Source organism: Aquarana catesbeiana, linkage group LG05 (genome assembly GCF_042186555.1).
Source record: "Aquarana catesbeiana isolate 2022-GZ linkage group LG05, ASM4218655v1, whole genome shotgun sequence".
NCBI classification, from domain to species: Eukaryota; Metazoa; Chordata; class Amphibia; order Anura; family Ranidae; genus Aquarana; species Aquarana catesbeiana.
In genome coordinates, this window is record NC_133328.1 from 575,841,905 (window position 1) to 575,860,712 (window position 18,808).

The 18,808-nt window shown below is 43.0% G+C and overlaps 1 protein-coding gene across 1 annotated transcript in view; it reads right to left on the reverse strand.

Moving 5' to 3' along the window:
• Positions 1-18,808, reverse strand: part of STK3 (serine/threonine kinase 3) — a 385,808-nt gene that overhangs the window by 149,558 nt on the left and 217,442 nt on the right. Inside the window, exon 9 of the mRNA XM_073632031.1 lies at positions 17,215-17,416. Coding sequence (XP_073488132.1) covers positions 17,215-17,416 — 202 coding nt within the window. The remainder of the gene's footprint in view (positions 1-17,214; positions 17,417-18,808) is intronic.

Below are 18,808 nucleotides of genomic sequence, written 5' to 3' on the forward strand. Positions count from 1 at the left end.
ATAGACAGAGCAATTTTCTTTCCTGCAACCATAAGTTGCAATAGGCATGAATAGATTCTGGACAGCCGCACTCAAATAATAGCCAAGTTTATTGAAAGATACACATCAAAATTCAAAGGATCACAGCAGACAAAAACGAGCTGGAGTTTCGCACTGGCGTCAGTGCTTACTCATAGCTATGAGTAAGCACTGACGCCAGTGCGAAACGTCAGCTCGTTTTTGTCTGCTGTGATCCATTGAATTTTGATGTGTATCTTTCAATAAACTTGGCTATTATTTGAGAGCGGCTGTCCAGAATCTATTCATGCCTATTGTGATCAGCATTAAGCCAGCACCTGTGATTTCCAAACTGAGATTGATCTACTTTTTGCCTATGAAGAGGCCCTAGAGCGGTGTTCATTTCTTCCAACCATAAGTTGCAGTTGTTGCCATTCAGACACAGAACCTGAGTGGAGATAGCGGTGTGCTCTAGCCAGGAAGGGTGATGTTCCCGGAAGACAAGACCCTATGTTGGGGGGGCTTCTCGCCCATGGGACATGGAAAGTCAGGATAGCTACGCAGGTCTGGAGAGCTGAGGTGACTAGCAAGTTCACAGAAGGGGTTGGAGGAAGTCCTGTGTTCTTGAGAAGTGGGAGAGCCCGGGGGGGCTGGAAGAAACCTATCCTGAGGCCAGGAGTGGGGCCCGCAGTCATAGGCTGAGAGAACCTGAGGAGCCCATGGCCTGGGAGACTGGAGTGAGCAGCAGTGAGGCAGACAGAAGAACCAGGTGGCTGGGAATTTTCATTTAACATTGTTTCATGTGAAGCTGAAACATCTGCGTGGGAATCCTTATGTTGTAAGGACTTTCGGTTGCTTTTTAATAAAAGTGGGCTGCCAAGCCCATAACTATAATTCCTGTCTGACATGAACTCACTTTAAAAAATGCTCACCACCTCTGAGCTAAACATCCCCCATACCATACACGTTATTGGTTAAAAAGAGAGGATAAGCTGGGAAATCCCCCCAACTCATCTATAACCTGAACTCCTGCTATTCTGTTCTGAGATTTGGGTAATTTCTCGCTTCACAGATTCTGTGATTTTTAGGACAAGTATTAACCCAGCCCGCAGTTCACTGGAGTACAAAAAGCAGGGGTTTGGGGTTTAGGTTAGATGCGAGTTCAGAGAATTCCCATGCTCATATCTAGTTACATGTCAGATTTAGCACTACAGCTATACCTAGATTAAAAAAAAAAAAAAAAAACCCTCCTGGTAAACTTTTAAGCCATTAAGCAATTTCAAGGCTTAATTAACTTGAATTTAAGATTCTTCCATGGGGAAAAATACAGTCTTTAAGAAACTATCAACGCAATCAAATGCAACTTGACTTGGAAATCTGAATATGACGTGATAAAATCAAGCTGAAAGAAAGAGAGAAAGGTATACGCAGCTCACATCTAAGGAGTTATGTGAATTATATATCATTTGGATCAGGGTTTCTCAACTGGGGTTCCACTGCTATTGCAACAAATTTATATCCCCACAATGAGGTGTTTCTCGTTTCCTCCTACAGCCACCATTTAATATTGTCTGGCGGTACTGAATAAGGCTGATGCTAGTTCCAATTCCTGATGATGGCCATCCAGAAAAATATCTATAGCTCCATTAGTTACAAGATGGGTGGCTGCCAGGCTGTGATGCCCCAGATAGAGCAGGTAAGAGGTACGGCAGCCCATCCCATATTATCCTGAAACTGTCACTGCTATCCACTTAAAATACTAAAAAGATTGTGCTTAGCCTCAAATATATTAAGTCCTCTCTTCACGCTGTCAGCATGAGTTAAGGAGTGCCGAAACCAGCTTCTCTAAAAAGGGGCATGTGAACTGATTATCAGTGTCCTGATTATCAGTGCAGTCCAAACAGTAACCCCCCCCAGTGCTGCCAATGTGTGCCCACCAGTGCTGCCAATCATTGCCTCCTCATCAGGGTCGCCAATCATTGCATCATCAGGTTCACCCACCAGTGCAGCCCATTAGTGCAGCCTAATCAGCGCCCATCAGTGCAGCCTAATCAGCGCCCATCAGTGCAGCCTAATCAGCGCCCATCAGTGCAGCCTAATCAGCGCCCATCAGTGCAGCCTAATCAGCGCCCATCAGTGCAGCCTAATCAGCGCCCATCAGTGCAGCCTAATCAGCGCCCATCAGTGCAGCCTAATCAGCGCCCATCAGTGCAGCCTAATCAGCGCCCATCAGTGCAGCCTAATCAGCGCCCATCAGTGCAGCCTAATCAGCGCCCATCAGTGCAGCCTAATCAGCGCACATCAGTAAAGGAGAAAAATTGCTGGTTTCCAAAATTTTATAACAAACTTTTTGTGGTGTTTTTTTTTCAACATTTTTCGGTCTGTTTTTATTTAGCAAAAAATAAAAAACCCAGTGGTGATTAAATGCCACCAAAAGAAAGCTCTATTTGTTCCAGAGATATGCTCTCAAAAATGCAAAACAGAAGGGGCTTTTTTCCTGCCACTAAATGCTGAGTAGACTACCTAATGTGCATGGACACATAGGACAACATTAGTTGCTTCAACAGGCAAAATACTAAACTCTTCTAGGAGCAGAATTTTTGTTAAGCTAGTGTGCATGAAGCCTCAATGATAATGGTAAAACAGGACAAAATAGAGAGGGTGAATCTCCCTAATGGGGGCACAGACAGCAATAAAAACTGTCGGGGATTCTAATCTATCTCCACGCTATCCAAAACGAAAAACAAAGTTTTGCCTTTAATTATACCTTTATTTTAAGAAAAATAGGTAACAGCTACATTTAGATTTTAGAAGTTCCAGATTGAAAGGTCCAAGATCGATAAATTGACCAGTATACGAAGATTTCATTAAAATAGATATTGGGAAGAAATACTATTACTGTAAACACAGATCTGCGTGTATTTTTCATATCTGAAACACACCGCTTTAAAAAGTTAGACATAAGCAGAGACAAGAACATGTACACTATGTATGCTTAAGGCTATGGATAATCTCAGCTAGGGACAGAACGAACAAAAGTTTTTGGCTGCTCCCAAGCCTATTAGGTTGGGTCACTCCCCCGGCTGACTGGGTGCCAATGTCAAACAGAGGTTCACCCTTTCCCCAAACTATCAGTATATCCAAAAGAAAGAAGCTAGCGGCACACTGTAAAATCCAACTCTTGTAAAGCTTCATTATTCTGCACAATCAACACAAAGCCCAGTCTGGAACCACCACCTCTGACGTTTTTCACTCACGATTGGGCTTAATCGTAGTAATAAAGCTTTAACAATCATTGGATTTTACTGTGTGCTGCCGGCTTCTTTTCTTTGAACTTACAAGGACAGAATGAGTTTGATGTTGATACTAATAAAGCAGCAATCCGCCACAACTTGCCTGTGCTGTGTGTCTCTTGAGGGATCTATATTTCGCAAACAAACGCCACTGGGAGAAATGGTACCAGAAGCAGAGTTCTGTTGTGTGATGGAAAATTAGATAGCCAGACAGCTAGTACAACACATTCCCTCTCCATGTGCTTACCAGGTCTTACAGAGCCATACATAATAACAGGATGATATAATTACCCAAAGAGATGCACACAGGGACAGAACAGGACATCCAAGGCATGTAACCGGACTCTTGAAAACATTCATAAATTAATGTTGAGTTCTTAGTCTCAATAACTGGATATTAGCAGGTGTGGAGTAAACCTACTTTCTTTTATCATCCATAGCAAATCTAATCAAAGGTAACAAGGTTTCATTGTGCTAATGGCCTGTGAAATGTATCCTTCCCGTCCACAGCCTATCAGATGAATCAGTCTTTAAATCTTTGGTTGGCCTTGAATATAATCCTGACAAAATGCACACACGATGGTCACAGGTTTTAGCAGTGCCTCTTTACAAGCCATCCTCAGCTTTAAAGCTGAACTCGGGGGGAAAAAAAAAAAACTACTTCCTGCAGTGCAAGGGTTAAGCGGTATAAAACCCCCAAAAAATATATAAAATATTGCAGCTTACCAATCATTAGATGAGGTGGCTGCATTCGTTTGCTTTACCTTTTTTTTCCCTCTGGTGATCTGGCCAGTAACACAGCTCCTGTATTAGTGAGACAAAACTCTGGAGGAATGAGAATAGGAGGTACAGCAGACAGCTGTATTGTCTGGGGGGGTGGGTAGTGTTCAATGTATTTGTAGATTTATATACACTAACAAACTAAAGCCAAACTCCAGTGTACACATTATAAGCACTTACAGCAAACAGTTTTCCTTTTGGGATAAAGGTTTTACATGAATAAAATAAAACCTGAACATTTAATCACCCCCATCAGGCTTAAATGGTCTGTCTCATCCATGTAAACGGATTCTGCTGGTGAGCTTGTGCTTTTAAAAAAAAAAAAAAAACAGACTTGCTGGCTGGATCACCAGATGAAAACAGAGGAAAGAAAGCCTAAAAAGGAAACTAATAGAGTCATCACACAGTGGGGGGGGGAAACCCCCACCCGCACTTACCCCATCCACAGTCGTGGTAGTTCACGGATCACACATGGCGTTATAGTAGAACATGAGACTTCCCTGGCTGGAGCTCACCCTACACACGCCGCTCATAGCCTGCCTTCCTCTATAATAATACTATGACATGGGCTTCCTCTTACCTGCCCAGCACCCATACCAAGTGAGATTCCTCCTCCACCAGCCAGACATCCTCAGGCCCCGCAAGATCCTCATCACCATCTTCAGTAGCAGAACCCCGGCCAGCAGCAGCTCCAGCAGGGATAATATGCTCTCATTCACGCACAGCTCCCTGGACTCCTCCATGTTCTCCTGTGTTTTCAGCGGAGTGTGTAATGTGGGGGAGGGAAGGACTGCCAAGCCCCAGGCATCTTGCTTAAGGGAATGCCCGCTGCAGTGGCTGCACTCGCTCTTCTCCGTCAGGTTGGTATACGGCAACTCTTCCTTTGCACTGCAAATGTCACCGCTGGAAACTGTGCGCTCATTGGCTGCCGCCAGCACCCCCACCTTCTCCGCTCTTCTACTCCTGCTCTCCGCTCCAACCACCGCTGCACACATCACACAAGTGGGTGGGCCTAGGGCGCAGTGCTCTGCGCCTCAAGCCCACCCTTGAAGCCAATTTGAGCCTCGGTCTCTAATCATGCACTTCAAAAAAAAAAAAAAAACCCCATTGAAATCCAGGTGTCTGGCGCCCTGCATGTACAGTGTGAATTGGGGAGTAACTCTGTTATTCCCTACCTGCTCAAAGGTGTGTAGAATAAAAATTATATAGGTAGGTACAGTGCCTTAAAAAATATCCATACCCCTTGACATTTTTCACATTTTGTCATGTTACAAACAAAAACGTAAATTTATTTTATTGGGATTTTATGTGATAGACCAACACAAAGTGGTACATAATTGTGAAGTGGAAGGAAAATGATAAATGGTTTTCAACATTTTTTTACAAAATAGATATGTGAAATCAATACTTAGTCAGTCACCGGCTCTCTGCTCTGCCCCCTCCTCGCTCACTGGAGCGCTGGGCTGTGGGAGCAGCTGGCTGAGGCTTTCAGCGGCTCGCTGATAGGTGGAGCCAGTTGCCGTTCAAGGCTCCCAACCATATGGTCATGATCTTTATCCAGCCTGGACCGGCTCTGTGACATCAGCCAACAGCGGACTTCAACTCCTTTAATGGCACCAAGTGCAAATTTACTTACCTTATCCCTTGCTCCTAAAGAATTCCTCCCCTCCATGTGTCCGGTCCTCTGAAGCCTCTGCTCCATCCATTAACCGCATCATGTACAATACAGGAAAAGCAGCCCTGCATTGTAAGTGATCAACTCAGAGTCTGCCCACAACCCAGAACTTCAGAGGGAAGGGAAGAGCGCAAGGTTGGGAGGGAGCATATGGTAATGTTATCATAGACCAAAACAAGCATTTCGATGGAGCCTCCCCTGCACTGTAAGGGTAGTTTCATTTTAATCTGCGTTCACCTTTACCCACACAGACTTTAGAACTAGGAGGCGGCTTCATGGCATAGATTTGAAAAGAGGACGTAATTTCTAGTAGTGTGAAAAGCTTATTAAACTTGGCTTCACTGAACAATTTACATTTCCATAAGGGTAAACCGACATTTTTCTGTTCCTAACCATACTAGACTGTTCCATGGGTAGCATAAGCAGTTCACTAAATTGTTTACCTTTTTGCTTATAGTTGCTCCTTAGCTTCTAAGCCAATGATTGAAGTAATCCTCTGACATAAGCTTTATTGAACAATTAAATCACCCATTATACAGATACAGCTTACACGTTTAAGTCCAAAAGGGCTCTAATCGTGGCTATGGCAAAGTTCTTTCAGGCTGAAACACAAACCGTACCTATATTATGGGTGCCTCGTCAAGCTTATTTAGGAGGATCACTTTACATTTTGGGTTTGTTTGTTAGCCTGGAGAGGGGACTGATCACTGTTCACCTACAAAGAAGAGCAAGGATGGAGTAGGCATGTTTCCTGTAGCATGATCCATAGCTTGTGTGTCAAAGGATCTCACTAGACACACACAGCAGGCAACGGATGCCCCTGAAAGGGGTTGAGCACTTCTGAAATTCGAAATCCGTAAATTCCATAAATTTATTGTGCGTTTGGGATGACAACAAACACTGTATAAGCACGTGTGGCGTGTGTGTCCATCAGAAAAGTGGTTATTGTTGATGCCTTGCTGTGCTGGAGTCCCATGCTCCAAGTTCAGACCCACCAATATACTGCGTGCAAGGGGTCTGTGTAGTCTCCCTGAAAGTTTGTAAGTTTCCTAGGGGTGCTCCTGCTTCCTACCACAATATAAAAAACACATAGGTAGACCAACTTGCTGTTTTTATATGTAGCAATAACTCTCGGTGGAGCTGCTGGTTTAAGCGGGCTTGTTACCTTCACTCTCCTTCCCTCTGTTTCACCGGCACCAGGTCTAGGGTTCCGTTGAGTTTACCTCTGGACGACACATGCACCAACACTTGAGTACGTTTTCAATGCTTTATGAAACAATTTAACAAGGAAGTAGCAGGAAAGAGGCAGAAGGGAAACTGCAGAAGAAACTCAAATATCTTCTTGTAGGATTCTTGACAAATGTCCTGGTAGAATTTGAATATTATAATAGAATGCGCTCCCCTCGTGGGACACACTCCTTGCTCGCCTGGATAGGCCTCTCTCACTTGCCTAGCAGCCATTACGTAGCACGAACAAAAGTCTCTGCCACAGACTTGTTTGGGATAAACCCGTACGGTCCTCTGCCACAGGATGTATTGTTTTTTTTCTGTAATGAACGTCAATCACAGTACCTGAACCTTTAAGCCAACCCGGCAACACTATGCTGTATAGTTACTTTAGGATACGTCCTCCAACCGAGTCACCAGGCCCCTCTCCAGACCAGCACGCTACGTGATCCTTCCATGACGGGTCCTCCCCTGGGATCTCCTCGGTTGTCCAGCTTCTTCACTCGGGATAGACAGCTCAGGACCATTCCTCGGCTGCTGTGGTAGGCCCCAGACAAGCTTCTGGGCCCACCCCTGCGCCGCAGCGACATGGGCCTCTGGAACGGAGTACCATGAGATAGCTGTCTAACGCATACCTATCGGCCAGGAGGGCCAGAAGGGGGCTGTAAAACGAACCCCAAAATATGTCGTCTGTCCCATATATAACCTCGCCCAGAATGCAACTCGGAGGACCACCTCCACCGAGTTGTCTCCGGGACAGAAGAGCATCCAAACGCTTCGACACGTTGCCTTTCCAACACTAACCGGTGATAACAGCGACACCCACTGGTCAGTATGGAAACACACACAACGTCAGCCAAGCTGGAACAGAGGCAAACCTAACCTTCTTAACAAAAAAATTACTAAACTTAACTAACATATGGTAGATCGCAAATCTACCAGCGTTACATATACTATAAGTACCTTAACACAAGATTAACTGGCAAAGTAAGCTCATGCAACATGCTGGCGCTATATGAACACTGTAAACAAAAAAAAAACTAAAATCTGAAATAAAACGCCAGAACAAATCGCAAGACGATACACCTCTGATCATGTCAGGTCACATCCCCAGAAATATTTCTGTCATTCCTGGAAATAAAGGACCGCTCCATAGAAAATGGATATTTGCCAGCATCCTTTATTAATAGTGATTAATAACCTACCAGCTTTTAACTGCATAACAGCAACGATTTCCCGTAGTAGGTTCTGTGTTAGATAGACACGAGAAAAATGTTGCCTTTCTGTTGGACTTTTGAATGCTACATTATGATGGCTTCACTGTAATAAAGTGACTTTAATAGCGGTGGGATCTGGTGGGACTGGGCGATCCAACAGATAGAAGTCATCGGCAAAGCCACAAAATAACAAGTCAACTGCAAACTAGCGTGCAAAGAAGAAATACCAGTTTGGACATACCCAACCTTTAAAGTAAATCAGTTACTCTATTTAAAGCAGAATTAAAAACACAAAAATTGTAAAGAATTCTGACAAGTAGGGTTTTTAGGAAGAAAAGACCACGTCGGTCTCTTCTGTAATAAAACCTTATCCCTGCTTGTAATGTGCAGGTCAGCATACATTTATTACACCACTGTGTACCATGATAATGTGGGACTGACATCAATGCTGGCCAGAAACTAAAGTGGCCGAACTGAGTGAACCCAGGAGGAGGACAGAGAATATGGAATCACCTATGACTAGTGGGGGCACCAACAGCACAGCGCAGGAGGGCTTTGTTTGAAAAGTGAGTTTGTCATAATGTGCTAACATGCTGTACATACTAGCACATTATGGCATAAAGCTCCTGAGGGCCCATGAATTAAAAAAAATATAGTGGAGTTGAATTCTACTTTAGAGAACTGGGCCATCATTTTAATTGTTTATAACTAAAGGTTACATCTAGGAACACACAACACAGACATTGTGTTAGCCAGGAAAGCTTCCCCTGTTGCTGTCTGATCCTGATATCAATTGGGGGGGGATTACCCTGTCCAAATCTGAGCTAAGCCCTGCATCATTTTTTACTGTCTATCTGCCTGTCATTCCACTGTCCAATGTGAGAACCTCTGCAGCCAGTAATGGTGCTCTTAAAAGACAGGAAGGTGGTGCATGGGCCCAAAAGTTTAAGAAAGCAAGCTCTTAAAGTGATTGTAAAGTTTGTAACTTAAAAAAAAAAAAAAAACACCACCAACAAAATACATGTTATACTTACCTGCTCTGTGCAATGGTTTTGCACAGGGAAGCCCCAATCCTCTGCTCTTTGGGTCCCCTGGCAGTGGTCCTGGCTCTGCTCCCCTGTTGAGTACCCCCAATAGTAAGCCTTTGGGAGCACTCGACCAGGCTCGCTCCTGAGCCACACTCCAGTGAATGGCCATTGTCCATTCACACACAAAGAGCGTGGCTCACTGGCTTTGATCGACAGCAGCGGCAGCCAATAGCTCCCGCTGCTGTGTGACCCAAGGAGATAGAGAGAGAGAGAGAAAGAAAGAGAGAAAGAAAAAGCGAGACCAAGGAGAGCTGTTGCTCTCGTGCACATTGCTGAATCAAGATGGGGCTCAGGTAAGTATTGGGGGGGGGGGGGGGGGGTTGGAGCTTCACCAAGAAGGTTTATTCCCCTAATTCATAGAAGGCATTAACAGCAGAGTTCTAGTCTCCCAGCCAACATTATGCTAACAAAATCACCAGAACCACAACGGAAAGTGATGCCCATGTGCACATTCTAATTACTTACAATCTAATTAGATATCTTTTTTATGCCTCGATTCAGCTGTGGCCATAGAGGATGTGGGCAGCTGAAGCTGTCCTGGCTTCATTTCTGGGTTTTCTTGCAGCTGCCGTCTCCCATTCTCGTGCCTGCGCGAGGAACATACCTGCACAGTAGTCCCGTAGATGCAATTAGGAAATACTGTGATAATACGAGATGCCCGAAGACTTCTGGGATTAATGACATAGATATCCCAGGAGTCAACAGGCCAGGCTGCTGACATAGTCGCCTAGGCCGCCATGACCAGAGGTCAAGGGGAAGACTAATTAAAAAAAGTTATTCACTTTAGAAATTTCAAGATATAACTATCCAAACATTACAGCACTATGGGTGGACATTACAATGAGCCCATTTATTAAAAATGAGTGGAACTCTGCTTTAGGATCAAAAACCTTCTGCCTTTACAACCACTTTAATACCAAAATGAAACCAAGATCAGATTGGCACAGAAAATGTATGTTTAAAGGTTTACAATGGTTGAAAGGTTCCTTATGAATCCAAAAAGCAGGTATCCCATCAACTGGAACTGAAAAAGATGGTGCATGTACTTGAAAATGGCATCATAATAAGTGTGGGGAAACAATGATACAATGTAAGCTATTGTATATAACATTCTTTTCAGTGCTAGACTGGAAATTATTAGTATCCTGGCATATAAAGCAAGCAACCCATTACTGTTACTTGTTAAGTCCAAGAAGCCAACAATGATTTTCAATAAAATCAAATTGCATTCTGTAAAAGTTTTGGGGCCTGTAGAAGTTGAAGGAATTGCCCAAATACTTGAAATCAGGGCTGCAGTTGTCCACACAGATTAAAGTTTGATTGGACAATTTCCTTTAAATTTACATCCACTACCACTGAGTGATGGTGCACCTAAATGGACTGTTATTTACTAAGAATTTTTTATTTTATCATTTGTTACAAAACTGAAAATGATCTCTTTTCAGTCTTTTAAAAAGATTCCTAAAGTCAAATATTTTAACATATTTCTAATAATTACAGCTAAAATAAAATTGTTCAGGAGCTCTTGGCCCACTATCTAATCCATTAGTTGCTCTTCATTTCCACCTAGTGGTTAAATAGGTTATGGCAGGATTCCAACTGGATCCATCTAGCTAATGATCAGAGCCTGAGAGTTTAATTAGCACACATCAGAAAATCCTTTTGTTTGGCTTTGCTAGAGGTAAATATTGCTACGTACCAAACAAAAGCTTTGTTTTTTATATTGATTCAGATATGCAGTGCCAATGAATAGTAGGGACACTAAAATATCACTTTACACGGGGGGGAGTAGTGATTAAGCCTCGTACACACAATGAGAATATCGGACGAATGATATGGTTTATTTTTATTTTTTTTTTCATGCTAGTATCATATTGAAAATGAATAGGTTATTACAGTTTAAAAAATTATCCTAAGACAGAATACAACTTCCCACAATGATATAATGTATTCTTATGCTTATGAGCATGCACAGTCTTGGTCACTTGATTTTATTTTTTAGGGACGAATACTGTACTGATTAACCACTTGACCCCCAGAAGATTTACCCCCCTTCAGGACCAGGCCATTTTTTGTGATACGCACTGTGTTACTTTAACTGACTAGTGCGTGGTCTGACACTTTAACCAAAATAAACTTCATGTCTTTTTCCCCATAAATAGAGCTTTCTTTTTGCGGCATTTGATCACTTCTGTTTTTTTATTTTATTTTTGGCGCTTTTGAAAAAAAAAAAAAAAAAGCACCCGACAATTTAGAAATAAATATGTTTTAACTTTCTGCTATAAAAGCATATCCAATAAAAAATTTTGAAAAAAAATCTAATTTCTTCATAACTTTAGGCCAATATGTATCCTGAAGCCAAATAAGCATATATTGATTTTCGCAAAAGTTATAATGTCTACAAACTACAGGATTTTTTTATTTTTTTTACTAGTAATGGCGGCAATCAGTGACTTACAGCGGGACTGTGAAACTTTGAGATCCAGTGACACTAATAGAAGATCAGTGCTAAAAGCATACACTGTACTAATGACACTGGCTGGGAAGGGGTTATGAGGAGTGATCAAAAAGTTAAAAAGGGATTGTAAAGGCAGAGTCAGCCAATCGGGAGAGAGAGGGGGCAGGGCTCCGTGTCTGAATGGATAAAGGGAGCTGTGACTCGGCTCGGGTGCCCCCCATAGCAAGCAGCTTGCTATGGGGGCACTCAACAGGAGGGAGGGGCTAGGAGCACAGAAGAGGGACCCGAGAAGAGGAGGATCTGGGCTGCTCTGTGCAAAACCAACTGCACAGAGGAGGTAAGTATAACATGTTTGTTATTTAGAGAAAAAAAAGACTTTACAATCACTGTGTGCCTAGCCAATGTTTCTATATTTGTGTGAGGGGTGCTTTTAATAGGGGAAGAGATGGAATTTATTTTTGCAGGGACACAAACGCCATCCCTTCCCCCCCGTCTAAACAGTGATCTGCCTTGTTTACATAGATAAGATTATTGGACGATTGCTCCAAAAGCACTATTTTTCATCTGATTTTCTCATCATGTGTAGTAGGCATTAGAGTGGTCACAGTTTTAGCGATCATTCATAAATCTTTTATATCAACTGATGTTAATAGGCTAAAAGCTAAAAGTTTAGTTGTGTACACAGAACCAGGGACAAAACTTACCTTTATCTTAAAGGAGAAGTTCATTTTTTATAAAAGAATAATAAATGCCCATTTTTTTGAAGGTAAAAAAAATGTGCGTTTACTCTTTTTTAGGAGACTGGAAAGCATTGCACCAGCAATAAGCAGATCGCTGATTCCATGCCGGTCTCCTGCAGACTGTAGGTGTAAACTGTCTGCCCGTACATTATTCGGACAAGCAGTTTCACACTGACAGGAAGACTCAAACCATTACTGTGGTAGTTCACTAAGAACTACAAGCCGACAGTCGCAAAGGATGTACTTGTACTCTGTGAATGAACGATGCGGTTGTGTGGGCTGAGCCCCGCACGGCTGCACTCTACAAAAAAGGACAGCTAGTATGGGAAACTTCTCCCTGTACTGCTGTCACAGGGAGAGAGGGGAGCGGCTGCAACATTGGAAACATGTAACCTGTTCCACCCCAAAAACGGATAGAACATGATTCCAAAGGTGAACTTCTCCTTTAATGAAGGGTATCCAATGTTGTGCTGGCTGCTGCCTGCTGGAGAGATCTTCCCTCCACTGGTGCTGCATATTGCCCACAGCAGTGATGCTCCAGCCCTGCGGAGGTTGAGAATAGCAGCTGTGACTGTGAAGCATCAGTGCTGCTGACCCTCCAAATCCTCCACTCCAACCCATTCATAGAGCATACTGTATTTTTTTCCCAGAATGCACAGCACTCTATGCATGGAAAAAATGCAAATGAATGACCAGATCTCATCCAATCGCAGAACTCTGCATTCTGGGGGGGAAAAAATACTAATAATTCTGTAAATGGGGAGGGTGAGCAGCACCAATCTTTCTCAGTTGCAGCTGATCTTAATACACACCCCACCCCCACACCAGTAAGCAGCAGTCAGCAGGACATGGGACAAACTACCTTAGAGGTAAGTTATGTTCCTGGTGCTGTACCCATAACAGATCTAAACTTCAACTTTAAAATAGATGTAGACCCTTACTGGATGAGTAGTTTGCTAAAGCAGTATGCATCATATACAAATGGCATTTCTTTAGTAAAATACTTGTTTCAACATTTGTTGCATCTCATTGCTCCTGATCTTCTGCAATATCTTTACAGCCACTTCCTGTCTGCATGCACTCCAGTGATTGTTGCATGACATCTCTCGGGATGGATTGTCTGATGGTAAAATCAGTGGACCATGCCTGTGGTATGTGACAAAAAGGCCACTTGAGGTCTCCCTGGAAGCTTTTGAGACAGTTAGAGCCCTTTCACACTGACAGCGCTGCTGCACTTTACTGCCATTTTAGAGGCGCTTTTCGGCCGGTAGCGGAACGCTTTTAAACCACCGCTAGCAGCCAAATAAAGGGTTAAAAGCGCCCGCAAAGCGTCGCTGCCCACTGACTGTAGGCACAAATCCAGATAGGCGCAGCAGCTCAGATTGCCCGGAAGCCTCTGGTCCTTCTTGAACCTTCTTTGAGAGGCTCGGGTACCATTTATCTAAGCATATAAAGCCTGTGTCAAATGGATCCGATCGGTCAATCCCTTGATTAATTTAAGAACCGTTTGTGAGACTAGAGACCTGGAGCTCAGAAAGCTCAAAAAAAGTGCCATCCACCTTGCAGACACTGGTAAAAAACTGAAGTATTTCCTGTATGGGAGGAGGTTATATAGGGGATCACTTCCTGTCTAAAGACCTTTAGCCTACCAATGTCCATTCACCTGGAGATGAAGTATAACCCAGCAGGTAATTAATATTAGCCTAACTCTGTGTCCCATGATGTATGGCATTTGCGTACTAATGGCTTTTTTCTGGTGACTCCACCATGCAGCCCATCTTTCTTCAAGTGCCTCCTTATAGTGCATCTTGAAACAGCCACACGACACGATTTCAGAGAGTCCCGTATTTCACCTGAACTTATTTGTGGGTTTTTCTTTGCATTCTGAACAATTTTCCTGGCAGTTGTGGCCGAAATTTTAGTTGGTCTACCTGACCGTGGTTTGGTTTCAACAGAACCCCTCATTTTCCACTTCTTGATTAGAGTTTGAACACTGCTGATTGGCATTCTCAATTCCTTGGATATCTTTTTATATCCCTTTCATGTTTTATACAGTTCAACTACCTTTTCCTTTGACAATTCTTTTGCTTTCCCCATGACTCAGAATCCAGAAACGTCAGTGCAGCACTGGATGAAAGACGTAAGGGGGTCTGTCAGAAGTCCAGAAACTCATTGACCCTTTTATACACACACACTAATTACAAGCAAACAGATCACAGATGAGGATGGTTACCTTTAATAGCCATTCAAACCCCTCTGTGTCAACTTTTGTGCATGTTATCAGGCCAAAATCACCAGGGTATGTAAACTTTTGATCAGGTAGTTTCTGTTGTGATTATGATTTAAAGAGTACACACAGTTGATTAATAGTAAACGGCTTCAGCCAAACACTAACCATAAATTAAAGAAATGTTTTTGTGTTATTCATATTCTCTTAAAAAACGGCCAAGAAATCATAAATTCTGCCAGGATATGTAAACTTACTGTGCTTGCTTACACTACAGTAGGAGGAGATGATGCTGCAGTGGTGTGGCTATCATCATTGTACCTGCTGACTCAAAAGCCTCTAGCTTATCAATTAGGGTTCATGCACACTTTGACGTTCCCTAGACAACTTTCTCCTGGCAGCAGAAAAACACTGACCGCTGGTAATTGTGTGAACCGTGTTTAGACGCATTTGACCCGTGTTTAGCAGGGTCCAGAGCTTGGGCGTTATTCATTTTATTGGCCAGAATAAGAATTTATTCTGGCCAATGAAATGAAAGTGCTAAACGCGCCTAGCGTTAGCACGTGTTTAGACGCGTCTGGCATTTTTTCCGCCAAAACTCTCCTCTCCTGAATGCAATTCCTCTGCATTCAGGAGAGGAGTATTTTCTAAACTCCGGTAAAAGTCTATTTGTGCATTGAGGTTGATTTACTAAAACTGAAACCAATCAGCTCCCAGGCTTTCGTCACCATGGACAGCTGCACCGGTTTTAGTAAATCAACCCCTTAGGCTTTTATTAAGTTGTGGTCAGGGGCTCTGGCAAAAATGCCCAAAGCTCCAAAAACATGAGTTTAGGAGCAACAGTGTGTATAAGGCCTTAGAATCTAGGAACCCTTAGACCCTTTCTAGATGGCAGCACTGCTTCTGTTGCTGAAACCACCCCGCTGTGTGCTGCAGTGTCTGGGAGGGGGGAGCACGTGAGACAAAATGAAATGGAATTTGGCTCAGTCAGGGAAAGTAAAGGACGTTTTGTTGATGCTTGTACATCACAGAGTAACTGGATCTGGTACTTATTTAGATCGTCATACAGGGGCCTTTAATTCCACAACCACCCATTACTAACAGTGAGGCTCAGGATATGTCAGGACCAAGTTTGAATTCTACATGAAAGGTCAAAATTTGCAAATATTCTTCTGTTTTATGAGTGAATTTACCAATCCTTCAATGTTGTTGCATTTGATCATTCTATATGCAGTTTGCACTGGCCAGATTTGAGACAAATGTACTTTACATTCTGCCATTCCTTGCATACATTTGCAAATAGCCACACTGCCACATAAAGGCACCTCTGATAAGTGTGGTTTCCATCTCTAAACTATCTGAGTCCCCAATTATGGGACATACTGTATACATCAATGCACGGAGAGCAGGCTCACCCCTGTATACTTTATGTATCATAGTTGGAACACAGATAGCCCAGAGTTAGGCACTGCCACATCAAGACACTTATCAGGGGTGCCATGACGCAGCAGTTTGGATTCCATGTGTAATTACAAATGTATGCAACCAAAATCTGTTTTTATCGGACTAGTTGAAACAGTTACGTTAGGTTTCTTTCCTATCTAGCTTTAAAATGTGGTAGTCAACTTGTGTTTTTTAGGCCTTTTCTTCATATCACAGCATACCTTTGACAGGTAAACATTTTTACTTAAGCCCCTTTCACACAGGGCAGGCTCAGGTTTGATCATTAGGAGATATGTCCTCTGATGTATTGCTCAGTGCAGAACAGGCAGATAATAGGTCTGTGTCCACTCAGTTTATGCAGAGCAGACGCAGACAGAGCCGCTCTGCTCTATGGGTGGTCCTATGCCAACAGATTTCCCTGTCCATTTACACCCAATTGTCCTCTGATCCGCTCTGCCTAGACAGAGGATGACAGATCCCCTTCCGTTTTTTTTCTTTTAGAGGACCGTATTGGATCAGAGGTAGGCAGGTGTAAATGGACACAAGTCCGTTTACACCCACTGGTCCATAGAGGCAAATAGATGGTCCAGACAGGTCAGATCCTCCTTCGTGTGAAAGAGGCCTTAGGGAAAACTCTGACAGACACCGCAAGCTCTTCATTGAGGCCTGCTTATGATGAATGACTGTAAACAAAAGAATCAATTAATAAAACTTAAATGCATGCATCATTTCCTGGAAGAATCATTATTTACAGTAAATATTTAAATTTGCTGTAAATAATGATCATTATGGCAAAAAAAGCTTGAGTTTTAGCTTTGAACATTGACTGTAAGGAGCAGAAGACCAAAAAATGATGCACATGGTAATTAGCTGATTAATATAAGCTTTTCATAATGTTCACGCTCATAGAATACCTCACTGGACTCATATTGATCTGTTTTTGTAATTTTTACATGCTGAACAAGCAAATTAGACTCCGGAACTTCCAATTCCAAACTGCTTTGAAATATCTGTTTGAGAATATGATGGTATAGCTCTTTAAATTCTTGCCATGTATAACAAAACCTACTCTTCATCGTGCCATCCTCTTCTTCTTCTTCCTCCTCCTCATCGCTGTTTATGACCATGGTCCCCAAATCTGATTCCAGCATGGTGCTATTATGTTCAATCATGGTCCGAGCTCCTTCGCTCATGGTGCTAGCCGCTCTCATAGTCCCCGCACTCTCAGAACTGGTCTTGACCATTGTGTGAGAGTCCAGCTCGTCCTCCTCCTAGACACAAAAGAAGACAGGAACACAAAGAGTTACTAAAGTCCAATTCCATGATTAGCCTTCATGGAAACACTTTGAAATATTATACCCGGAGAATAAAGATCAGTTTATATAAATTTATTTCCCCCGAAACCACATCACAAAAACCTCAAACTGACATAAATACTAAATGTCCCAGGCTGGAAAACAATGAACTTTAACCGCACATTTTATTAGTTTGACTACTTTTCTGGGTCATAATTTACAATTAATGTGCAGCAAAGACAGTAGGGTTGGAGAGGAACACCAGGAGGCACCTTTGTGCCGCAAACATGAAGTGTGATGTCAATTTATAGACGCTGCCATATTTTACTACTCTCTCATCCCCAGAAAAAACAAGCAAGTCATTTTTAGTAACAGAAAGATCTGCTCAGCAGATGCTGGGGGAATTGTTGAAAAGAACAGATTCCAGCTTTGGATACAACAGCATTTCCAATCAGTGGCAGTAATGTTCCTGGAATGCACAGCCGAACTGATGATAATCCAGTGTATGATTCATAAACCCCATATGGAGCACAAATATTTGAAAATAAAGAGGAAAAAGATATTGCTTCTCCCACACTTTGTTTTATGTATAAGGGACTATGGACTCATCCACATTTTCAGTAATGACATGTACAGTAGTATCCACACACACACAAAACACAGCAAACAACAGCTAGGGCTCAGTCCAGGAACGATACAAATAAAACCTTCGCCAACAATTCTGGACACTTTGGAGGCCTTACATGTGATCCACTGCATGTACAGAAGGTACAGCGAAACTCTAAGGCTGGGTTCAAATCTGAGTGTTTCGTGCACATGCTCAAAGGCGCCCATAAACCATATGTAATGCGTGCAATGCCATTCATGGTGAACAGCACCCCAAATGCAGCAAGCAGGCGCATGAACCTCAAAGCCCAAAAAAGCAACATTAGCTGTTTGAGTGCCTTTGGTGCGAGTGGTACAGCCCATTAAAATTAAACGAATGGGCTGCTTAAAGCATGTTGTGCAAAAAAGCGCATTTACAAAAGGCTAGGTGTAAACCCAGCCTCAAAGTGGAGTTCCACATTAGCTACAAAAAGTGTAGCTGCTGACTTTTAATAAACAGACACTCAATCCTACGGTCCAGCGATAAGGCCGCCCAGAGCCTCGCTCCTCTCCCCCACCTTTCCGCCGGCACCGTAATAGCCACTGTGAGCATCCAGCCGTGACAGCTTTCGGCTTCATGGCAGGCGGGAGTCACGCTGCGATCTGCTAGTGGTCAGGCAATCTTCTGGGACCTGTCACGTGTCCGAGAAGATTGCAGAGAGAGGGTGGGGCCACCTAGGGGGAGAAGAGGAGTCACCTAGGCGGCCAAGAGCAGGTAGGAGG